This window comes from Calypte anna, chromosome 4B (assembly GCF_003957555.1).
Source record: "Calypte anna isolate BGI_N300 chromosome 4B, bCalAnn1_v1.p, whole genome shotgun sequence".
NCBI lineage: Eukaryota > Metazoa > Chordata > Aves > Apodiformes > Trochilidae > Calypte > Calypte anna.
Genome location: NC_044249.1, coordinates 14,705,508 through 14,730,208, shown reverse-complemented (window position 1 = coordinate 14,730,208; position 24,701 = coordinate 14,705,508). Strand labels below are relative to the sequence as shown.

The 24,701-nt window shown below is 40.1% G+C and overlaps 3 protein-coding genes across 8 annotated transcripts in view; 2 read left to right on the top strand and 1 right to left on the bottom strand.

Annotated features, from left to right (window-relative positions):
* HGFAC (HGF activator) overlaps window positions 1-16,962 on the top strand; it is a 44,827-nt gene extending 27,865 nt beyond the window's left edge. For 2 of the 3 annotated variants that reach the window (XM_008501822.2, XM_030450377.1), the window contains 7 exons: window positions 3,814-3,988; window positions 6,256-6,341; window positions 7,250-7,490; window positions 9,902-10,041; window positions 12,326-12,466; window positions 13,496-13,644; window positions 15,628-16,962. In XM_008501822.2, the coding sequence (XP_008500044.1) occupies window positions 3,814-3,988; window positions 6,256-6,341; window positions 7,250-7,490; window positions 9,902-10,041; window positions 12,326-12,466; window positions 13,496-13,644; window positions 15,628-15,798 (1,103 nt within the window). In that variant the 3' untranslated portion in view covers window positions 15,799-16,962. Of the gene's footprint in view, window positions 1-3,813; window positions 3,989-6,255; window positions 6,342-7,249; window positions 7,491-9,901; window positions 10,042-11,570; window positions 11,796-12,325; window positions 12,467-13,495; window positions 13,645-15,627 lie in introns of those variants that run through there. The other variant, XR_003987556.1, reaches the window with a different exon arrangement.
* Window positions 16,963-17,842: 880 nt separating this feature from the next.
* Window positions 17,843-19,491, bottom strand: LOC115598304 (basic proline-rich protein-like). Its single transcript, XM_030450378.1, has 2 exons — window positions 19,298-19,491; window positions 17,843-18,680 (listed from the first exon to the last, which is right to left on the bottom strand). The coding sequence occupies exons 1-2, from the start codon at window positions 19,481-19,483 to the stop codon at window positions 18,429-18,431; spliced, it is 438 nt and encodes a 145-aa protein (XP_030306238.1). The 5' UTR covers window positions 19,484-19,491; the 3' UTR covers window positions 17,843-18,428.
* The window catches only part of DOK7 (docking protein 7), a 55,950-nt gene continuing 50,320 nt past the window's right edge, over window positions 19,072-24,701 (top strand). For 3 of the 4 annotated variants that reach the window (XM_030450372.1, XM_030450376.1, XM_030450375.1), the window contains exons 1-3: window positions 19,072-19,176; window positions 19,323-19,368; window positions 22,014-22,259. In XM_030450372.1, coding sequence (XP_030306232.1) covers window positions 19,123-19,176; window positions 19,323-19,368; window positions 22,014-22,259 — 346 coding nt within the window. In that variant the 5' untranslated portion in view covers window positions 19,072-19,122. The remainder of the gene's footprint in view (window positions 19,177-19,322; window positions 19,369-22,013; window positions 22,260-24,701) is intronic. The other variant, XM_030450374.1, reaches the window with a different exon arrangement.

Below are 24,701 nucleotides of genomic sequence, written 5' to 3'. Positions count from 1 at the left end.
CCTGCTGGTGTTGCGGATGCCCCCGCGACCCCCCCCCCAAAGATAAAGCTATAAAACTTCTCTTTGATGGGGACGCGTAATTACCCAACACACTTAATTCTCTTAAAGAGAGAATTAACACCAAACACTCAAAACACCTATATTACTCGCAAGTAATACAACATGATCATCAATCACCATATAATCATATGACTGGCAGCATTACCAAAACCCCTTTACCAACGCAATACAACACCGAGTGCATTTTCCCACTGCTGTGATCTTCAGTTCTCCTGGGGAATTGCACCCCGGAGAGGGACGAACTCAGCGCTAGACAGGACTCCAATCCGTCAGCCTGGGGGCGTCCCCCGCGTCCCTGTGAATCCTAAGAGCTCAAACCTCCTGGGGGACTCTAACCCCCTGGGGGACTCTAACCCCCTCTTTCCTAGAGGCCTCGAAACCCAAACAAATATATATAAATACCTTTTCAGTATGAGGAAGGTCTGGTGTCCATCGGCGCGTAGGAGCCAAGGGAGTAGGGGAGGCTTATCCGACAGAATTCGTCGGGGGGCCCCAAAAGCGTCCCCGGGCCCCCCTGGATCACGGCACGACGGAGTCCAGTCCTGCCGCGGTCGCCAAAAATGAAGCCGAAAAAGGCCAAACAAAACTGTTTAGAGACAGAGTTTGAGTCTTTAAACAGCAAAGGTATTTATTTTCGGATCCGGGGAACCCCCCAGCTTGCGCCGGACAAAGAGTTCCGAAGAGTTAAGGGAAAAGGGGTTGGGGTATTTATACAGTAAAAGGGGAGGGTATAACAATACTACATTCTTAGTTCTTGCTGACTTCATTAGGTTGTTACAAAGCAATACTGTTACAAGACCCCAGCCATAATTTCTTCTTATCCGTTGGTGATGATATCTTTATAGTCTTCTTGTGCGGATGTTCACATCCTTTAGTGTCCAGCTGGCCTTGGCAGTACCTTGCTTTTAGAACAAGACTTGTTTTAAGAAAAGAGTTACAGAAGAAAAGACTCACACTTTAATTATTTGCTAGCTAGAAATTAATCCCGCTAGGACCTTGTATTGGTTACATTGTTCTAGTAGAAAAATGACATGTCTCAGCTGCTGTGTATGGGAAAGTGAAATGTCTCAGCTGCTTTGTATGGGAAAGTGAAATGTCTTGGCTGCTTTGTTAGCTTCTTTCCCTGAATTATTAGTAGTTATGAACACAAATTCATTAGCATATATTACAAGTCTTAATTTTCATTAAGTAATTCACATAAACAGTTTGGCCTGATCCACTCTCTTCTTCAACAAACAATTCCCAGTCAGAGCAATCCATTAAGAACTGCAGAAAGCAGAACACCTACACACTGTTTCTGACAGAGGGAAAGAGAGATTTTTGTTCAGTGCTGTAGCAGTTCAAGAAAGAGTATTAGAAGCAAAAGACTTGCTCATATCCAATAGTTGCAGAGTTGTTTTTTTTTAAAAACTGCTCGCCCTGAATTATAAGTGGTGTTTCAGGCTTTTCATATAGTTCTTAATAGCCTTACATACATAATGAAGACTGTTTTAATGAGTGGTGATGTGGCTACTGTGGTGCTGCTACAAGCCAGTCTAATAAAGCTTGCTGAAGTGAAGAATAATGTTGGAAAGATACTAGTGAAACAACTGTGTTAAAATAGATACTTCTCCACAAAATATGATATTAAATCACTTTACTTCTGTGAACAAAATACTCCTTATAAAACAAAAAAGAAACAAAAATCTGTCTGAGGGTTATCACTGTTCCTCTCAACAAGTATGTAATCCCAAAGTCTTAGTTACAGGAGAAGAATATGAGGGGTGATTTAGATATTCTTCTAGTTACAATCTTCTGGCAACTTTAGGAATGACTGGAAGGACTGGCCAAACAGACATGCATTGAATTTTAAGGGAGGCAAGGTTATGAACAACTTGTAAACACCATCTGCAGCTGGTCCAAATCATTGGTGTTGCAGAGTATGTCCCTGGTTCTGCACTGAAACAGATCCTCTTGTTCCATCCTCCTAAAAGTATTTTGAGTAATTTCTGAATGTTACAAATAAAAACAGCACCTGGCACTTGCCTGGATAAACAAAAGAATTCAGCATGGTGGTGGTGGTGTTTTCTTGACACTGTTTCAGACAAGCAAAGCAACAGAACTTGCAACTTGCCCAGAAAGTAAATGGCAGGGCTGCCAAGAAATATTTACTATTGCTAGCAGTACAAATGACAAATAATTTTCTGTAAGATCCTAGATTATGGCTGTTATGATATGAGTTTGATTTAGTGTTATATTCATAGTTATTGAAGGAAAGGGAATTTGGTTTAGTGTGATGGTGGCTCAGGAGAGTCTGCCAGGCTAAGCTAGAAAGCCGGTTTTGTTAAGTATTTGTGTGCTAAATCAAACAGATTCTTGCACTTGAGTTCAACTTCTTGACCTCCAGCTCTGAAATTTTGCTGTGTGCTTGCTTGTGGTTTTGAGGTCTGTTGCTACCCTGATGACTTGGAAGGATAACTGACACGAGCAGCTCATTGCTGCTGTTCAGAGTTTCAGGGCTGGTTATATTCCCAGGTTCATGTGTCAGCTTATTCTGTCAAAAGAGACAGGTCTTTGGCAATAGCTGTATACACTGTGTGGTGTGATAGATCATCCTCACAGTGTGTTTTTCAGCAGCAAAGGAATATCATGGTGTTATACATTTAAGCATGTTTATAAGTTTAGAAGAAGATTCCACTAGTCTTGCAGATGTCAAAGAGAAGTCACACTGACATGGCTGGGATAAGAAACCCTCTGAAGCTTGCTCACAATTAATCCTTTTTGTGCATTAAGTGGTTTTGTGTTTCCTTTAGGATACTCTGATCTGTGTTTTGAAGTGTAGACTTTCTGCTCAGGGCAGCTATTTGTATACAAATACATCCCCATATGCTTTTCAGACATAATGCTGGTATGTGCTGTTGATAGATCTTGGCAGCTGAGCATACAGGACATAGAATGTGTATGTGTCAGACAAATCTGAAAAAATAACCCATGTGTAGGTGAAAAAGAAATAGGTTTTGAATAAGAAAATTCAACCCACTACTTTCATTTTTGTAAAATTGATACATGTTCAGTATGTAGCTAGATATATGCAATGTACATGGGTGTAGTGTGTGTGTATATATGTATATCTATAGGTATGTATGAGGCCCATAAAAGGAACTATTTTCTAAATCAGGCCTTTTAAGCACTTACTGGCAGGGCAGGAGTGTTTTCATTACTGTAAAACACAGAAATCTCACTCTGTGCTGACTTAAGCTCCCTTTATTGTCAATGGAGATCCAGTCAAGAGTGCCTGACAAATTCCATCTGAACTTAAAAATGTCCCCTCAAATGGGCTGGATCAGTTTGGCGCTAGGAATGCTTTTTGATCTTAAATAACTGGAGTCTCCATTGATGAGGTAAGTTTTATCTGAAATTAGACAGGAGGAATCCCAGTTATATTGCTGACTTCTGCAGATTGCTGACTAAAACCTTTCATATACTGTAGCAAAATTAAGTCTAATTTTCTGCCATACTGTCTGTTGAAGTTATTTGTGTGTGTGTAAAAGGAGGATAACTCACAACTGACTTTAAACTGGAGTTTTAACTGCTTAAGAATTTTTTATTAAAAAACCCCCCAAAATCCTCATTTGACACAACAAATTTCTGTGAAAAGGAAAATACACTCTACAGAACTGAGCCTGCTGGCTCTCATCTGGGACCTCAGCTGGGAAGTAAGTATTGAACATGTAATTAGCATTGATCCCTGACCAGTTTCTTATCCTTGGTCAGTTCCTTCTCAGAGGTGCTATCTTGGCAATGGCTCAGAGTACAGAGGTACAGCAAAAATGACCATTTCTGGACACAGCTGCTTGCCTTGGGATTCAGATTTGCTTTACCAAGAGCTTCATGTTGACAGTGTGGAAAAAGCAGTGCAGCTTGGCTTGGGGCACTTCCCCTACTGCAGGTGAGAAAATTTCCTCTTTACCCCATATTTGTAAACTGAGAGATGTTCTGTGGAAGGGAGAAGGGGCAGGAATTTCAAAGCAGATGTTATCCTTGCCTTGGAAAAGTTAGACTGACTTTAACAGCCTGACACAAGGGTTGTAAGTGTGCAGAAGAAATCTGGCAGACAGTCCAGAGCAATAGCTGGATCTGTCAAGAGAAGCTCGAGAATAAAATAATATTGGAAATTCCAGGCCTTTTTTTCCCCCTGGGATTATTTTTTTTTTAAAATGAGACCACAGTGCAAAACTTTTGGAATTGTTCATAAATGACTACCCAAAAGGAGAAAGAAATGTAGTAGCCAAATTGAAATGGCCTTTTCTTTGTGATTCTTAAAGAAACCAAGACAAAATATTTTAAGAAGTGAAAAGTTATTTTTAAATGAAAAATCAAAGCAATATCCTTCAATACAATATTGAAATAGGGTATTGAATTAATTTCCTTGATTTCTGCCAAAGCAAAATTGTAGCAAAATAAGATTTCACAGTATTTCAGTTTTGACTGAACCACACATGTGATAAACCACATTTCTGCTGAAGTTTTCTTTTTGGATATAATTGGGTATATAGGTTTGTGCTGTCTCCTCAGTCACTTCATGTTCTTCCTGCCTGTGAGCTGAATGGGATATTCACAAATGAGATATTCACAAATGAAAGAAATGAGATGAAAAAGAGATGAGAAAATACTAAACCCAACAAACTTTACTAGTCTTGTGTTTATTGTTTTGTGTGGTTGTTTTTTATTTTATTTTATTTTATTTTTTTTTTTTTCTGGCAGGGGGCGAGATGAGGAAAGTTTTATATTGGAAGTTAGACCTGTATTTCAGGAAGATCAGAATGTACCACACTTCCTAATTTGTTTGGTGATAAAATGCACACATACATTTTGAAAGCAGCTCTTCCCTATCTAACACAAACTAACGACAGTTCCTACACCCACCTATAACCCAAAGCCGTGCTTTCCAAGGCTTGGTCCTCATCCAAGCACTTAAATATGAGATTTATGATGTCCCAGCACAACATGGCAATTTATTGGACACATATTTTTACTTGGATAAATCTCAGTCCCTTTGATTTGCATCATTTAAGCCCAATATTCACTTGCAGATTTGAAATGCAAAGAACAAAATGTAGGAGCTGATGTGTTCATGTTCTGCAGAGCTGAGAAAAAAGCTTTTCACATTTTTTGTCAGCTTGTTACGATTTCTGGGTATATCTCTGCTACACTATATAATCCTGCAGATAGCTTCTTCTAATAGTCTAATTTAGAAACATTGTTGGTGGAAGATGACTCAACCTGTGTTGCTTCTTCAATTCTGAGAATTTGAAAGTGCTTCAATCTTTTTTTCTGACGTGCAATCAGATTAAAAAGAAAAAAAAATATATTGAAGGACCTTAAAATAGTAGGTAACACTTCTGATAAATCCAACTGAAATTTAAAATGCTGTTTATCTGGAACCATGTATTACCATGTCTATATTTCTTGGTCTCCTGGGTCATCAGAGTTTCCTTGTATTCTTGGAGGAGTAAAGTGGGAAAATTTCTAATTTTTTACAAGGCATTGGTAAAGAAAATTATCTGTGCTGTGGAGAAACCCTAATGGAGTCAGCCCAGAACCTTTTTAACACCAAAGTAACAAGAGGCTAACCTGACTCAGATATTCTCCACCCCTCTTTTAAGGAATCCACTATTTTCTTGAGGTAATCTTCCATTTCCTCAGACTTCCCAGGGAATATGAACCTGAGCTTCTCAAATTCCTTTTTTTGAGCTATTCTTGTTTTGGATTTTTAAGAATCTACCTGTATTGGCATTTCCTTGCTTAAAAAAAGAACCCCAAACCATCTAAAAAGGGAATGTCTCCCATGGGATTTAGCCCTGCAAATAGCTGATCTCATACCTGTTAAAGCACTTCAGTGTGGGCTGTATTTAAACCATGTGAATTTGCTCATGCATCCAAATACTTGTAGGCAAATTTCACAGGTGTTTAGTCATGGGTCTGTATTTCAGGCCCTAGAGAACCTTAGACTCACTTATCTTGACATGTCAAGAATGCTCCTGGAAGGCTGTTCAGAGGCTTAGCCAGAGCTTCAGTGTTTCGTTGGATGCCTCAAGACCTGAGAGACCTGTCAGATCTCTTCATGGTGCAGAGGAAAAGGCAGGAAACATCTAGGAAGCTTGGAACAACACTGTGGTTAATGTTTGTAATTCACTCTCCCCCTGAATTAATTAGAAATCCAGATGATGATGAGAAGCCATGGTGTTACATCATGAAGGACAACAGTTTGTCTTGGGAGTATTGTGATGTTGCATCATGTGGTATGTAAAGGCTTTCTTAAAATCTGTATCACAAATGAATGAATGAAGATTTAGTGATACTAGAAAAAGATTTCACTGAATAATTTTGAGTGTTCTACTGTTCCCAGCAGTACTGAATATTTTACTGTTTGCACAAATGGCATCAACAAGCTTCTTTTCCATTTTGTGGAGCTGTGATACTATCTGTGATTTTTGTCCTGAAATACTGTATAACAGCAGTGCCACACTGCTACTTCCAGTCAAAATCATCCCAATATCATCAAATTTTCTGCTAGAACATGCAAGATGTCATAAATGATTGACAGTGTGGTACACATTTTCATCTCTCAGGGAATTACAAACCCAGACAAGTGAATGGGCCTCTGTGAGCAAACAGAGGATGGGATCCTGAAGATCTATGAGACAACCTAAAGATGCTGCTTTTCCCCTAGATTAATATTTAACTTCTGTTAATGTTGAAGCTGACCTTTAGAATGGAATTCTAGTCTGAAAAGTCAGTTTTTACAGTGGCCCTTTTATTTCCCTTTTATGGTTTTGATGTATTTAATAGGAGATATTAACAAAAGCATCCGTGTTCTTGCTATGGGAATGGAAAAGGAAGGTGTGATGTATTGTGCATTCTGTTGTGCCTCCTCTGCTAGTGAAGGTTACATTTGTACTGGTAAATGAAACAGAAATGAACTGGGAATGTTCACAGATGCATTTAATCTACACTAGTTCCTGTGTAGCCAGTGTTGGGAACAGGTGTAGTTTTCAGCTTTGTAAGCCTCCCAGGGAACTGAATGAGAATCTGTTGTATATGAATGTTTAGTGGTAATTTACTGAATCTTTCTTATAAAGGCTGCTATAAAACTTGCAGTCCTTAGAAACTACAAGGATTCATATTCTGATACCCCTTTTTACCTCAGCAAGCAGGGAAAGGAGGCCACCAGTTCCAGACAACACTGACACTTCTGCAGTTACCAGGAGACCATGTGGCAGAAGACACAAAAAAAGAAGTTTTGTGAGGCCTAGGATTGTTGGGGGATCTTCATCACTGCCTGGATCTCATCCCTGGACAGCAGCTATATATATTGGAGAAAGCTTCTGTGGGGGAAGCCTTATTCAGACCTGCTGGGTTGTGTCAGCTGCACATTGCTTTGCTAACAGGTAAATTCACCCAGCAGTACAACAGGAGGTCCTCTCCTCCTCAGAGGCACTGCCTGTCTGTGACTCCCAACAAACCTGAACTGAGGAAAGTAAGAAAGATGAGATTACAAAAGATCAGTGTTACAAAAGGAATTTCCAGTCATTTGCATGCAGTTCATGAGCTAACAAATAGCTCAGAGTCCTATTATCTGGCAAGCCCTTGTCTTGTTTCTTGAGGGTTCTCAAAAGAGGTAAATGACCCAACAGAAGGAATAAGGTAGTGCTGAACAGGATAAAGAATGGGAGCTTGCATGTGCAGGGATATGCAGGGGATGTAAGTATTTATCTTATTCTCAGTTACCTTTTTGTACATTCGTGCCTGCTTTCAGGTTTAACACATATGACTGTGTTCATTGCTGTGTTTCATTCAAAATGGCTGAGACAACCAACTAAGGATTTATTAGAGACAATAAATTACTGTTGGCTGACACACACAGAATAGGTTGAGCTTTACAAAAACTCAAAGGGAACAACTGAACTGAACAGTTACATTTTTGTGGCTAATTCACTTGAAAGGCATTTGGGGTTTTTTTATTTTTTTTTTCATCCTCCATCTGTGTGACATTGTAGAGAATATTGACTATAGGAAGCTTTTACTTCATTCTAAATATTTCATTTCCACAAATGCTGGACACTCCCTGGTTTCAGTTTGGTCACATTGATGGGAGAAATACTACATCATTTCATACCCGTTGTTCCTTTGCACGGTAAAGAAGCCAAGAGAATCAGAAAACCTGTGCCAGAATACATACTCTGATAGCTTGTAGAGCTAATAATACCATTGTGAATGCTGTACTGAGGCATTTGGAGCTTGAGCCACAATGCATTTGTTTTTCAAATGTTGTGAAATAGCTACTAACTTTGGCAGCTGTTCAGGACATTCCCACCCACTTCCAGTTAGTGGTTTGGTACATAGAGATTTTCCAGAATTGCTGCATTATAATTTGCACTCTTCCATATGTTTAGTACCTCTGAGTTAGCCACAATTTCAACTGTTTTCCACTAGGAGACAATAGATACCTGTGCGGCTAATTTTTTTTTTCCTTTTCTGTAACACCTCCTGGTTTATTTTTTTTTCTGAATGAACCACCTGTAAGTCATATTGGAACCACTGATTACCTTTAACATCTATTCTGAATACTATCCTGGGAATCAGACTTCTATTTTAACAGGCCAAGAGGCTGATTTTTTAGGGGCTGGTTTACCACTACAAGAACACTGAGAAAATGTTGGCCTTACATACAGATTGAAGAACATTTTATTGTCTTCTTGGTTTCCAGTCATGGAAGGATAAACTTTGCCCTTTCCTTTGTTAATTATTAGCCTAAGTATTGTTGCAGGGTAGCTGTCAGCTCACTGTGCTGCAGTTAGGCAGATTCTCTTTCCTCTGAGGACGTTTCTGTTGCTTCATATTCAGTACTGGAGGAGACTCCACCACATCTTTTCCATCTGAGTGCTACTGATGCACAGAAACACACTTTGCAATGATGTTGGCCATTCTGCATCTGTGTCAGAAAATTTACTGTCTTTCCAAGCAGTTCCTGATTCATCCTAGATGTCCCATTCTTCCCTATCTGTTGTACTGGTTCTTATCAGTTTTCTGTCTGAGGACACTGGATATGAGAGGGCTGTGGTCTTTGTAAAGTAAGCACCAGAAAACTGTGGCTTTTTTAAAAGTAAACAATCAGTGGCTGTAAAAGATGGAGTGAATTACAAAACCTGTGTTCTCCTCTCAGTGTGGTTTTCCCCATTACATCAGTGTGCTGTTGTTACCTTCCTCCACCAAAGTGCTTTTGATTCTGGACAACAGATTTAAGACAGACCAATCTAATTTCAGAGCAAAAATGGAAGCTGCCCAGATAGATGTTCCTGAATTGTCAGTTTGCCAGCACACTTGAAATCCTGACTGATTCCTGGAGTATTTTTTAGAGCCTTTTTTCCCAGAGAAATGAGATATCCACCACCAACTCATCTTTTGGTTCCCCATTTCTTCTTCCTCTGTAGTTTTTGTACTCATTGGCAAAGTTTGGTTGAAGCAGTTGATAGAACAAGAAGTGCTTGCAGCCCCTGGAGATGCTTGTCAGGCAGACAGCAGCTGGGCATCAGTGCATGTGTTTACCTTTTACTTCTGTCAAGGAGCAGCAGCTTTTAATTAAGCTATTTGGGACCCAGAGACCTTGCAACTCCCTGTAACATTAGTTATCTTTTTGCTGGCCAACAGCAGGTAGGAAGCCTGAGAAACAGGTCAAGGCATTATGAGAGGTTATTATAGGGGCTGAGGTTATTCTAGTTCATGGGGCAAACACCCATTGGAAATTAGGTTTCATTTGGCCTGTTAATCATCATATTGCTTGTTCTCTCTTGTATTGCAGTCCACTAAAATCAACTATTACAGTAGTGCTGGGTCAGCATCTATTTAATAGAACAACTGACGTAACACAGACATTTGAAATAGAGAAATACATCTTGCATCCTCAGTATTCTGTGTTCAACCCTACTGAGCATGATATTGGTGAGTATTTGTATTCTTACAGTTTTATTTTTTGTTTACTTGAGTTAGTTTCATATTGCCCAAAACTGCCTTCACAGTGGAAAAATCGCAGGCATTAGGAGAAGCTTTTGAGTGTAGAGGATTCTTAGTTCTGCCAGAGTTATAATAGCATCTGGAAGCTAGACAAATTCAGATGAGAAATAAATTGCGAATTTTAAATAATTATGATAATTAGGCTTTGGAGCAATTTACCTAAATGTATGGCAGATTCATTATCACTTCAGGTCTTTGTGGGATTAGGCATTTTTTTCAACTGAACCAGAAACTGTGGGCTTGATGCAGGAATTACTTGGTGAAATTCTATTGTCTGCATTGTATAGAGGATCTGACTAGATGAATATAATAGCCACATCTGCTCTGAAAATCTGTTTTACTAAGAGCCATTTCTTACACTCAGGTAGGTTTAAAAATCAGCCGTCTTATCAGTCAAAAGTTAAATGCCCTTCTGATTAACCCTATATTATAAGTCAGAATGACAATGGAACAGCAATTCCTTATTTTCTGATCAGCTGTAATGGAAAGTGTCACATCACCCTGGGGTATCAGGCTGTGTGAGCATTTTTTCTATGAGACTATTTCATCATCTCACGCTGACATCAACCATGTCTTAGGTGAGGCATCTGCTAGCTTTTTTTCTTCTGGATGGGGAATACTTTCTAACCTGTAGCAAAAAGCATTCAGATTCTGTGTTGGCAGGAGCTCTGTCACAGAATATGTGGAAATGGTTTAAAACTTGAAGAGTGGAGATTTAGGTTAGACATTAGGAAGAAATTCTTTAATTTGAGAGTGGTGAGATACTGGAACAGGTTGTGGCCGCCTCCTCCCTGGCCTTGAGTAACCCAGTTTAGTGGAAGGTGTCCCTGCCTGTGCAGGGGGGCTGGAACCAGATGATCTCTAAGGTCCCTTCTGTATCAGGAGATGATCTGGATTTGGGCTATAACTGCTCTGAAGCAGCCAGGTGTAAACCACCACTGTCACTTTGAGGTCTCCTAATTTTCTGAGTTCCTCTGAAATCTGGCATGCCCCATCAGCGCCCAGGGTTAAGATCTAGGGGCAGTTGTTTTCCTAAGATGTGCCTCACTGTAAACAAACAGGCAGAAACTGTGGGGTGGGAGTATATTCTGTCCTGTCAGTAATTCCTACTGATGCAGAGGAAGAGTTATTTCCTCCTGGAATAACTTTTCAAGAGGAAACAAGCTATCACATGAATGTTTGCTGGGAAGTTCAAAGGATTCAGGAACAGGCAGAGTTGGTGAGGAAGAGAAGGAAGGGAAGACCAAGATACTGAGTGCTGGAGTGCAGTTTGTGTGGGCTTATCAACCTCTGAGGTATTCTTCACATGTTCCATGAAGACCAAAAAATGCAGTCAGTAGGGAAGTGAGACTATGCAGTGGGATCTCTTGCTTAAGACACAGCTGGGCTCAAAAAACCTGGAGCTTCCAAAAGACATGAGGTAAAGCTTTAATAACTGTTTTTCCACATTATTTCAGCTATGTCCTCTTTGAGCAGTGTGCCCAAACCAAGCCTCCTGCCTTTGTTGCCTCATGCTGTTGCTCTACAGCCAAACACAAAGACTTTGCTACAGAACAACCAATGTTGCTGCTGGTTTTGACATCATCTTTCAGTATCAAGCTCATGATGATGTTCTACAGCCCTGTATTTACACTGTTTTCAGCCCCATGAGGGGCTAATAAAGGTTGTGTAGGTTTCAGAAGGTTGGTTTTGAAATATGTGTATTTTTATTCCTTTATTCTAAGGATCTTGAAGTTTGCTGAACTCAGTAACAACACAGAACATGAAAATACAACAGCTCCTGCAGTAATTAATTTTTTGAATCAAATTGGAATCAGGCAGGTGGCCAGACTTTCAGAAACAGGGAGCACTTGCACATCCCACTTATTTCATCTGAAAGCCGTGGATATGTCACTGTTATTTAACATTAGGGTGGGAGGAGAAATATGTATATTTTATCTTCCCTTTTCTCTGCAAAGGCAGTGAAGAAAAATCTGCTCAGCAAGTGCAGCATAAAATAAATATTCCCACAAGGGTTGTAGCTGAATGTTTCAGTCTTCAATTTTCTGTGAAATCAGGTGCTGTTGAGATGAGTCTGTCTGTCTGTGATTGAAATATCTTAATTAAGAGAGGCTTAGGGGATAATTAAAGTCATATCTGAGACCCATTGCTGCCAATCCCATTAAATAAAGGGAACAATCTTTTTTTTCCTCCTATATTTTTTCTTCTGCAGCTTTGATTAAGCTGAAGAAGAATGGCCAGCGTTGTGCTGTCAAGTCCCAGTTTGTCCAACCCATCTGCTTGCCAGAAAGTGACACTGTTTTCCCTGATCAGTTCAAATGTCAGATTTCTGGATGGGGACACAGGCATGAGAGTGAGTAAAATGAGAGCTAATAGCTCTAAAATAAAATTCTGGTAATTAAAATGTAATGCTCAAGTATGTGTTATGCAACTGGTAATTTGGTAAAACATTTTCTGAGGGACTTCTGTTGGGGATTTACTTTTTACCTTATGATGTTTACAACATTGACACCTGAAATGGTCATCCTGAACTTCCTTTATAGTACTTGGAATTTGGAGTGTAGTTCCCTTGACTAAATGTTTGTGTCTATTTTAGGATAAGCTGAGCTGTGAGCCAACTAGAGCTTCATGGACTGGGAGGGAGCTTAGGTGTAGGTGCCAACAACTTGACACTTTAGTTGAGTGAATTCTACTCCTGGTTTCCCAAGGTAGAGATCAAAGACTACAAACCAAACACAACCAACTTACTAGTCAGTGATGGAGATCTTAGCCTTCACCATCAAGAAACTTTGGAAATATCAACAGGAAAGGGCCAGAAAGACTTTGGGCTAAGAAGTGCCAGACATCCAGCATGAGAAAAGTGGAAAATCCATCCCATTCTTTCAGATGAGAAATTTCAGGCTTATGAGGCTTGGCCATGCTGCCTTGATGTGTAGATAGCAGAGACCTATGTGGATAGATGAAAAAGAAGGGGTAGCTGGATTTATCAGACTTAACATGAGCAGATGTCCAGATCTAGATATGTAGTTTAGAGGCAAACAGATGATGGAGCCTTTGATAAACTTACAGACTTAATATAACATCTGTAAAGAGGAGAGAATGGGAGAGCTAAGGCACTGCTTCTAAGTCTTTAGGAAATGAAAGAACCCGAAGTGGATTAATGTCTGGACATGGCATATTGTTATTTTGAAGAGCATAGGGTCTGACTGGAGGAATATAAAGTGATATGACCAGAAATTATTATCTTTTAGAGAGATCTACAACACAAATATGATAAAAATGTGCTAAGTATGTTTATATACGTGTATGGTGCATTGTGTTTTCCTTGTTGCACTCTTCACATTCTATAACTTTCTTTTTTTTCTCTGGGAATTTTTTAAAGATATTACTGGTTATTCAGATATCCTTCAAGAAACACTGATTCCAATTATTTCTGAGGAGAAGTGCAGAAGTCCTGAAGTTTATGGCGCAGAAATCACTGAAAATATGTTCTGCGCTGGCTACCTTGATAGCAAATCTGATGCTTGTCAGGTAATATCATCTCTAGGCAAGGAATATAAATGTATACTATTGCCAGAAATGTTGCAGTCTGAGAGTGCTTAGTTTTGACATTACACTGTTGCTAAAGAAATGTTCCTAAAGAAACTTAGGAGATTGCATTTTTTGCTTCCACCTTCATTTTTTATCCTGTTCAAAGGCAATTAAGCTCCACAGAGGAACAAAAAACCCTCTGAGGTGGTATATTCCTTTTACCTTCACAAAAGGCAGTGGCTCTGCACTGGCAGGTGAGTTGCTTTAGCTCTTGGCAGAGCATGCAGTGGGATGGCAATGGTTTGCTGGCCAACTGGCAGAGATGTGCTGGCAAGAGAAGCAGCATGTACCTGGGGAGCCAAGTCCCCAAACTGCTGCCTCTTGCCTGAATGGAAATAAGGATACTTAGGTAGGAGGTTAGGAGCAGTGGTGAGGTCTGGAGGAGGAAGGAGCTGAGTTTACTATAGTGGAGGGGATTATAGGTGCAGGATATCCCTCTATTGGAAAAAATGTTTCATGACTTCATTCCTTCATGGAATGATCTCATGCTCCATACTGCTTTGAATCACTTTTTAAATTATGTCACACCTTAGCTCTGAATAAGGATTGTGGTAACAAATAAGAGTATTTTAAAAAAAGGACGATTAGGCTATTCCTTACATAAACTTTCAGATTATATCTTCAGTTAGTTTTGAAGGAGGAAGGCTGTGTTCCCTTGGCAAAAATTTTGGAACAGGCAGCACATAACCATTAGATACCAGTGGGATAAAATAAAGCAAAGAATATCATGTATGCTTTATGCTGCAACCTCTTTAGAGATCACAAAAATGTCTAAAGAAAGGCATCAAGACTGAAATGGCAACAGCCAGCAGTGGCACCAGATTTCCAGGCCAGGACTGAGAAGTGGTTGTAGTTATGTCTGCAAGTGTTCATACTAGCCAGAGAACTAGAAATTACCTTGCTTGCTCAGTTTTCTTTGCCTCACCCAGCAAGAGCATTATAGCTGTTTCTTGTGCCTTGTCCTGAAAAAATAAAGTTGATGAGGAATGAGAAGGAGAAAGAAGAAAGAGGGAGGAGAGAGGAGCTGTGCATAGACAAGTGGTCTGGAGAGAGTTGCAAAGTCTGAGATAGACTGATTTAGGGTCACATGTGTCACTCATGACATGAAATCATTACTAGTGAATCAATAATTAACTTTTTTTCCTGCTGGCAGACTTGTTGTGTGGTCTAAGGAGAAATAGTGTACACCTAAATGTCACAACAAATGAAACTGACCTCTGAGTTTTCTTTATGCCTAGGAAATTAAACTATAAGCCATCTGTTATTTCTAAAAATATTTCAACACCAATAAATGCCAAGCAGAAAATGTAGTTTGCTGTATTCTTTTTAAAGAGTTTCTCAGAATTTTTTTTTTGATCAGTGCACAAAAAATTGCAATCAATGAGACAAGTTGTGGAGCAGCATCGCATTCAAAAGCTGAAAAAACCCCAGTATGCCACATAAAATTAGCATCCCATAGTCACATGAAAAAGTGTGTGTGTATTCACATCTTTCTTTGAAGACTCACATGATCTCTGACAGTTGCAATAAACTTCATGGAGAAACTCTCCAAATATTCTCTGCCTTATGTAATACATCCATGCAGTGCCATACTACAACATACCTTATGCCTCAAAATTTGCTTACTCCCTTCAAAAGGGACCCTAACCAACCCAGTAGGTATCTGAATCTAAAATTATTTTAGATTTTTAAACAGAATCTGATATTTTACACTTCTGTTCAATGTGAAATTAACAACCCCTCTATTATATTAGAGGTCTGTATGACTTAAAAAAGCTTTCATTAGTGCTACCTCAGTAGACCACGTTATTGTTTTAGTTTAAAACTCACAAGTGAGCATTCTTGATTTAGGATTTACCCAGATGGATCTTTTTCTGACTGCTTTCTATCAAATTAGGTAATCTTTGCTTATTTTTAACACAGGGAGATTCTGGTGGACCTCTGGCCTGTGAGAAAAATGAAATCTCCTACCTCTATGGAGTTATCAGCTGGGGAGATGGCTGTGGCAGAGTCAACAAACCTGGAGTATACACACGAGTGACAAACTATTTGAACTGGATTAATGAGAAAATACCCCCCCGAAGAACTAGCTGAACAGTTAAACATGCAAACATTTGAAACAGTTCAGGAGTCTTAGGGTTTCATTGAAGTCGCACAAATATTTTATTATAAACTACTATGAAAACTGTCACAGTAATTAGCAATTCCAAACCACACCACCAAACATAGGCCTCCACCCTTGGTCTAGATTGTTAGGATTGTAGGGGAATGCAGGTGAGGCTATTCCTCAGCTAACTGCAACAAAATAGTTCTGGGGAAAAACTAGAACGTTTAGGTTTTGATTCAGCCAAACGTGTTAGGATATTTTTATGTTCCGTGGACATAAAATCAGGAACCATGCTTCAGAGTTCTGCTCTGCAATTTTGCATAAAAGTTAATGCAACACCTCCTGAGAGCACTGTCTGGTGAAAAAATGCTGGAATTCAGAGCACCTCATTTCAGGCTGATGCACTCAGGACCTTTTGCAGACTGTGAGATGCTCCTCACACTGAGGATAGCAGTGGAAATACTTCATCTTGGTGATAAATGCCTGAATGTTTCCTAAAATTGGCAGTGTTTTGAAAGGGCCTTAGATTTTGTAGTAACACTTTGTTCAGCTGTTTAGATAATTCAGAAAGAATGTTTCTGTTAATAGATTTGTAAACTGGATGGCTAGGGGAACAGCTTGACATTTTCCTTGGAAGTTTGGTGATATAAACTACAGGCTTTGCTGACATGGTCTATGGAATTGTTATGGGAATAATCAAAGAAATCATTACAATATAAAGCTGTTTAGAAGCTGTGTAAGCAAAAAAGGCAAAAATTATTCAATAAACAAAACTTAGTCTGAAAAAGAAGAATGGAAAATGACACATTTCTTTTTTAAATACAGGGAACCTTTAGCCATGTCAGATGTGTATGTTTGGAAGTGTTGATGTGAAATGTGATAGTGAATGTTTTTTATTATTATCTGAAGTGTTTCAAGTAAAGTCATTCTTTAATATGGAGAATTTTAATGTGGTGCTTGGATACACAGATGGGTGTTTTGTTTTACAGTACTGGCAGTGTCTGCATGGGTTTCTAAGTTGTGGTAAGGGATTTTCACAGTTAAAAGAAACTTTGTAATAACCAAAACCTAAATTTGTGTAAGTACAAACATTTAACAATGATAATCTAGATAAATGATGTAAACTGTTTAATAAAAATATTTACCCTTGGCCAGTCAGTTATGTTACAGCTAGTTTAGTTACAATTAAACCTTTGAATGCCTCTCTAGGTTGTTCCACAGGTTGAGAGCTGGTAGAAAAATTAAATAACAGTTCTCTGTGCTGGTAGGCACCTGAAAACTGTATAAAGGTCAATTCCAGCTTGCTGTGCTCCCAGTTTTATCCAAGTGGTGAAAGACAAGTACTAAATCATCATAAGGGAACTATTTACTCTTCTTTGGAAAGCATCCTTTGTAATAGGTTGCCACACAAAGCTTATGATACTCTGAACATCCATATCTGTTCTGTGACTTCAGTTTCACTTTTAAATCCATCTACTTGGTGCATGCTTCTCACCCAGTCCTTTTGTGTTATATTCTTTTGGTCTGGATGTCAAGAAGGTGGCTGTTTGATAGGAAAGGTGTTAGGCTTATTTCTGGCAATTTGTGTAGAGCTTTTGTGTTCTGTTATCAAAATCTATGCTGCTAATATCAGTACATACCAATGCAATAAATATTTATTTAAATATAATGAATGTTGAAACAGTCTATTTTCTGCCCTCAGAGGTCTAAATGACAAATCTTCAGCTGCTACTGTCATACTTTGAATGCATTAAAATTAGTTTTGTGGCTTTCAAAGCAGCCTATTTATCTATGAATACTGCATTGATTTGATAAAACTAAATGTTATAATTTGAACACCAGATGTATTGTGACTAGCCCTATATTAAATCCACAAACCTTGACCAGGTGTGGCAAGTAAACGTCTAAAATAAGTGAGAGTTCCTTGTCTGACCTCTCACACCCCTGACATTGGTCATACTCCTATGGGATGCTTCAGCACCTTCTGCTTCCTTTCTGCTGAGCATTACCCCATGTAAACCATTTCTCTTTATTTTTCTCCTGTCTTTCAGAGCTTATCTCTGATTAAAATGAAAAGCCAACTTAAATTTACTAGGGAAATTTTACCTGATATTTTTCCTAACATTTGTCTTGAAATTGAATTAGAATGCAAGGCCAGTTGAACAAACAGATCCCTAATTCATTATGAAACCCATTTAAAGATGGTTTTATAAAAATTGTATGTTATTCCATGCAAACTGATTTATTCAAAGGAAGAAACAAAATGCAAATATCTAAAATGTTCTATTATGCTGTTGAAGGAAAAAAAGTGCTGTGGTGATTAAAAAAAAAAATCTGAAGAAATAATTACCATCAGATAAAATGCAGTGGGAATATTTTTAGAATAATGGACTCTAGTTATTCCATTCCACGTTGAAATAAATCTGAGGACATCATTAGCACATCTTATTCTCTTAATTGTAGCTGCTCTGGGTTTGGTGTAAGTGGGCAGTTATCTCGTGACAGATGCAGTGCAAAAGGAAAAAACAGAAGTATTTTTATCTGGGGTATTTAGCTGCTCTTCTTCCGGGAGCCAAGGGAAGCGCTAATTACAGCGTTTGAAAGAGAGATTTGGGCGTTATAGGGAAACCTCTGGTTCGGGGGTGGGGGTGTCTCGGCGCGCCAGGCCCCGCTCTCCGGAGGCTGAAGGGGTTCGGCCCGGACTTTTCCTCCCCCCCCGGGCCGTGGGGCTGCCCCGGCGGTCACCGGCAACGCCCGGAGCAGGAGCGGGACGGGGAGCGGGGCTGAAGGTTGTGCCTGGGTGGGGATGCGCTGAGACGGCCCGGAGGGGCTGCGGGCGCTCCCGGTCTCTCCTCCCGCTACCGAAACCCTGGAGAGAGAGTAATAATAATAATAATAATAATAATAATAATAAACACAACAAAAAAAACCCCAAGCCCCAAAAAACCCAACACCAAACAAAACAGTCCTCCCCCACCACCACCCCCCTAAAAAAAAAATAAAATAGCAAACAAAAAACCCCACACTACCAAAAAACCGCAACCATTAATAAAGAACCGATGGGAAGTTTCCCGGGACCCCCTTTCCCCTCAGCCGGAGCCCTCTCGGCTCCTGTCCGTCCCGTCCCTATGCCCGGTGGGGCGGGGGGCGCCGAGGAGGGCCGGGCCGGGCTGGGCTGTGTCGCGCTGGCCGCTCGCCCGCGTCGCTGCCTGTGGCTGTGCGGGGACCTAATAAAGCTATTTTGAAAGTGACCCCTCGGCCAGAGCACGGGGCAGCGAGCCGGGCGCAGCTGTCCGGAATCATGACTGAAGATGACGGATTCCGTGGTGGTGGAGGGTCACGTCAAGTTGAGAGATGGAAAAAAGGTCCCTGTTCCCAGAACGCTTTCGGCCCGGCCCCGCGGCGGGCCGGGGGTCCCCGACCGACGCCCCCCTCTCCTTTAGGAGGGGAGAGAGCCCTCTCTTCCCTCCTCAGTCCCCGGCTAACCCTCTCCTTTTGCCTCTCGTTGCAGTGGAAGAGTAGGTGGCTGGTGCTGCGCAAACCCTCCCCGGTGGCAGGTAAGAGCGGAGCGGGGCGGAGGGGGCCCTGTCCTGCGGGGGGAGGCAGGCGCCGGGGCGTCCCTTGCTCCTCCGCCCGGCGGTGCTGGGGACAGAGTTTGGGGACGCAGGGCATGGAGTTTACAGGGCTCCCTTCGAGGTTAGCTGCCCCCTCAGCGGGGCTCTCCTGACGCCGTCGCTGCACTTTTTCTCTTTTGCTTGGTTTTTGTTTGTTTTTGGTTTTTTCTTTTTTTTCTTTCTTTCTTTTTCCTTTCTTTCCTTTTTTTCTTTTTTCTTTTTTTTTTTTTTTCCTTTTTTTCTCTTTTTCTTTTTCTTTTCTTTTTTTTTTTTCCTTTTTTTTCTTTTTACATTTTTGCACTTTTAAGCGGGGGAGGGAGAAATAAACTATATGGCAGCGGACCAGACGGCCAAAAATAGGAGGTGGCTGCAGTCGCAGCCCTGCGGAGGAGAATGAAACGTGGAGGTGTGGGGGCAGGACCTGCAGGGCTGCTCGTTCTGCAAGGCCTCGGCCTGGCGGCTCTGCGGGTTCGGGGCCCCCGTTCCTTCAGCCGAGGCCGCGGGGGCAGCCCCAAGCTCGCCCAGACCCTCCTGAGAGCGCCCCGACCCTCCGGCCGGTGCCTGCCTGGGTGCAAGTTTGTCGCCAGCCGTGCCCGGACGTTGGGTCAGAGCGAAGAGTTTAAGTAGTATTAGGCACAGACTAAAGTCTTTGGGAAAGGTGACTTTTCAAGGCACAGCTATTTGGTTTGTGGTTCCCTTTTAAAATGTATTTTTTTTTTTTTTTTCCTTTTCTGGAAATCATTATTATTTCTTCAGAGTGATTGGTGGCTGGAAAAAAAAAAAAAAGAAGCTGGCATTGTAAGCCTGGTAGCTATTTTTGATCGCTGTTTTGACATAAAATAACATGTCAATTTAAAAATAAAATGACATTTTGAATTAAAAAAATATTTCTATCCTTCTGAAGGGGAAATTGAAAAGGTTATTTGGAGCTGGTGTTTTACTGCCGAAGAGGCAAAAGGAGGTTTCAGGTTTCGCCATCATTTCCTAACAGGGAAAACATTTGGCCACAAAAGTCTCTTTCCAGGACTAAATGGTGCCTACGTTCAGAAAAGGTGAATCTGCTTTGCTGCAGAATGGCTCATGCCATCTTTTCTAGGTTGTTGCCGCTTGACTGAAAGTTTTTTGGTAACTGAAGCTCTTCAATAGACCTAACTTTTTGTGAACTGATTTGTTAGTTATGTGCTATTGTCTCAAATGCTTGTTCCTCTGCTGAATTTATTAAATTTTTATGTTTGAATTGGCTGTTGTTGATCCCAGATCTAGTAGACATGAGAATATGAGCCTGGATTTCTAACATGAGTAAGCAAAGTTGGAAGGGGGCAGATAAGGGAGCTTGCTTTGAAATGTTACTGACTGATAATACAGCAGTTCCACAGAAATAAGATTTTCATTCTACCCAAATTAGCCAGCTTTACCAGAAAAAGCCCCCAGTAATTTACTTGTCTTGCTCTGTGAAACTTAGTTCTTCTTTCTTCAGACATACAACTGTGTTGCAGAATGCTTAAATACCATAACTGCAGCTGTTTTTTGCTAACAGGTGCATGAAAGCAATTGTGAGACCATTCAAAACTCCGCTTTAGTTAGGAGACAGTTCAGCCTTTCAGTCGTTTTTCACCTTTTTGGATATTTGCCAGTCCTTTGCCCAGCTGAGAGCCACATGGCACCTTGCCAGGGCTCAGGGCACCACACCTCAACATTCATAAAATGGCACAGAGGGGGCTTTCTTCTTTGTGCTGTGTGATCTGCTTGAGCTGTGGATGCTGAAGCTTTGATATTTACCACTAATTTAATTTACAACCGAGAGCTACCTGATAGGAAAGGAACCTGGGGGAAGAGGGGAGCTCTTGTTAGAAATGCAGAAAGTGGGAGAGATATCTCTCCCCTTTATCTTGTCCTTTCAGTTTGCTTGTGCAATGTACTTTTCCCATGGGACTGGCACTGAGGTCACTTTCTTCCACTGCATAGTTACTGTGCAATAAACACCTCTTGGAAGGGGTTAAAAACAAATGGTGACACCAGCAAATATTTTAAGCAAAATAATGGTGTGGCATATAATGATTATTTAGCAGTAGCTACAGTGTAACATTTAACTAGGAAACCCAAGCTGACACTAACAATCTGGCAGTGAGTCTGCTCACCATTTAGTAGTTGAGTAATCTGTGAACTACTGTAAGAATTTAATTTGTGGTTCAGTATGTTCTGATGGAAATATAGATGACAATGGCCTCTTGGTCTTTAGTGTCTGTAATGCCAACATTGTAGCTTCTAATGCTCAGAATTAAGGAGTCAGAACCTTTCAGATGTGGAAGAGTATTTGAGAAAACACTGGCTTTTTGAAAAGTAAAATAAGACTTCTAACTTGCCTCTGTATTTCTGAGCCTGCAGGTTTAACCTTGAAAAATGCCTTCAGTGTTTGCTTCCTGAAAACAAGGACTGCAAACTACCTCGGGGTAGGAAAAGGAAGCTTCTTATGCTGTTGTTATATTGATTTGATCACAGTGACCCTTCAGTTTTCTAAAGCACATTTGAATTGAAGCAGAGTACTGAGAAATATGTTTTGTTCTGTTCTGCCTCATCATCTCTGACAGTTTTGCTTCTTTTAGACTGTTTGCTCATGCTGGTGTACAAGGATAAATCTGAACGAGCAAAAGGGCATAAGGAGAGGAGCAGCGTGACCTTAGAAGACATCTGTGGCTTGGATCCTGGGCTGTCCTATGAGGGCTTGAATCACACGCTTGCAATCATCTGTCTCTCTCAAGTTGTGATGCTGGGGTTTGATAACAAGGAAATGATGTATGCATGGGATGTACGAATCCGCTACAGTCTGGGGGAAGGTAACCTTTGCCTTCTCACTCTCTCTCTGTGTTTTGTTTTTGTTTTTTGTTTTTTTTTTTTTTTCCTTCCCTGTGCTAAAAAGCAAAGATAAAGCATAGCTAAAGTGCAAATAACAAAGTGACAAAGTATTGTTGAGGAAAAGACTTACTTGAGAGTGAGGAGACTGGTCATCTACTTGCATCTCAAAGCAGGTGTCCCTGTAATAGATTTTGGTTACAGGATTGCCCAGTGCTGGTGGCTGACTATAACACCTCTTAGATTTTCATTTTGGCATTGAAAGTGTGTAGATTTGAAGAAAAATAATCAGACTTCTGCATCTGGTCCCCCAACTTACTTGGGGATTTTGACAACAGGATTCAGAGGGAGCTTGAGTTAAGAGAGGCAGAATTCTGAGTAGAACTTGGCCAGTTCAGACCCCATTTTCTAAGCTGCGTTCTAGGTGTTCATTTAAAATGCTTCTTGCTGCCAGTGTCCCCTTTCAGGAAGAGACATCTTGCAAAAAGGAGTGTGGTCAAACAGTTTTTCCAGCTAACTTCACTTTTATAAATCCTTTTGTTTTCTTGATTAGCAGCTCTAAAACGTACATTTGTGAACAAGGAGAGATGATAATGGCTATCCATAGTATCAGTCTTCTGTTTGGTAATCATAAGTAGGGTAGGTGTGGGGGAGGCACACATTAGCCATGGTAATAATTTGTTACATATGCTTTGCCATCTGTTGCATTTGTCAACCTGTTTGTTTGCAGTGCATATATAGAATGATGGCCTGGGAATTTTACAATAATGTAGAAGTATCTGAAGAGAGATGTATGCATGTACCACTTGGACCTTTTAAGTATGAAGTCTTGCATAAGAGGAATAGTTACAGGAGGTTTCTGAACTGTATATATAGCTGGAGTGTTTGGTATACATTGATGTAGCTATATTATGCTCTGGTTCAATTTCTTTATTAGATTTGGGATCTATGTACAGCATGGACTTGTCCTAAAACCTGAAAAAGAATTTAAATTTTACAGGGTAGGTCTGGTTTTCATTATCTTGCACTGATCCAGTGCTGGGATGGAGAGAGTACTTAATATCAAGCTGTGTGTGAGGTTTGTGGTTGTTGATAGAAGAACATGCAGAAGCAGCAAAGTTTTTTTTTTTTTTTTTTAAAGAAAGCTGTGAGAGAGGTAAGAATAGGGCCAATTGGATGAAGGTATCTGCAGCCATAGAGTAAAGCTGGAGCAAAGTGAAGATGCTTGTGGATTTGAAGAAATGAAGAAGAGAACAAGTGTAATTGACTGACCTAGCAATAATTTCTAGAATGTTAATTGCAAAAAAGGTTGGGAAGGAGAATATTTCTTTAGCATTTTATCTTTCTCTGCAGGTTCAGTTCAGAGAAAGAATCCAAATTAAAATCTAGTTTGATTAGACAGAAATAGAAACGAGTGGTGACTTACATGGAGGAAACGGATGGAGACTCCTGTTTTTTCTTAAAGAGCAGTAAGGATGTGGGCCTTGGAAGTAAGGTGGCTGGATGATAAAAATAGAGTAAGGACAGATGACCTCAGAGTCTGGGAAGCAAAAAAAAAAAAAACAAACAAAACAAAATGAAAGCAGTTGATGCAGTTCTTGAATGAGGAGTACAGAATAGAGGCATTTGCAGTGAAGTTCCCAGTGTTTCTCTCGTTTTTTAGCAGATACAGTGGACATGATTCCTGGTATAAAAGAACCAGGATTACAGAAAACAGCAGGATTAAGTGACTTGAGGTGTAAGTCTGGTGTGAGAAGAATGCTTAAATACACAGCTTGTTCTGAGGAAATGAGCTTGCTGCAGGTCAGTGTGTAGCTTTGAAGAGGAAAAGTTTAGCTAAAGTACTGAAATAGTACCTTTTGTTCATGGGTGTGTACAGTTTATTATGTTTTGGTTTTGTTTGTTTTTTTTGTTTTTTTTTTTTTGTTTTTTTTTTTTTTTTTTTTTTTTTTGTTTTGTTTTGTTTTTTTCAGAGTGAGGGAAGTAAAAGGCTTGGGAGACACTTGGAAAAAATAAATAAATTCAAGTTTATCAGGAGAAAAAAGCATATAGCAAAGACTTCATGTCCAGATCTGTTTTTCCTTTATCTTTGGCTATGTTCAGATTTGGCTATGCTAGTTCCTGTGGCTTTTTTTTGAGGTTTTGCTTGTTTTGGTTTTTTTTTTTTTTTTTACAGTGGCCTAGAATCTGAGCTACAGTTCTGAGCTTGTTTTCAGCAGCTGTTGTAACTTGCAGCTGATTGTGTGAAGAGTGTGCTCCCTGTCTCATTTATGAGGCAGAAAGAACCCTGATGCTCCCATGATTTAATTGACAGCAGAGTAAACTGGGCAGAGGGATCTCAATAATATTAAAGATTCCATACTGAACACTATTCATCAAGATGACTTTGGTCTTCTTCATAGTTTATGTCTAAGCAGGTTGTGTAA

What these genes read in the sequence shown, in the direction of transcription:
- LOC115598304 (XM_030450378.1), bottom strand. Translation starts at nt 19,483, where the DNA reads ATGCCCTGCGTCCCCAAACTCTGTCCCCAGCACCGCCGGGCGGAGGAG. An exon ending in ACGAGAGGCAAAAGGAGAGG is followed by an intron (nt 18,681 to 19,297) that starts GTTAGCCGGGGA and finishes CTCTCTCTCCAG; the next exon opens with GGTTTCGGTAGCGGGAGGAG.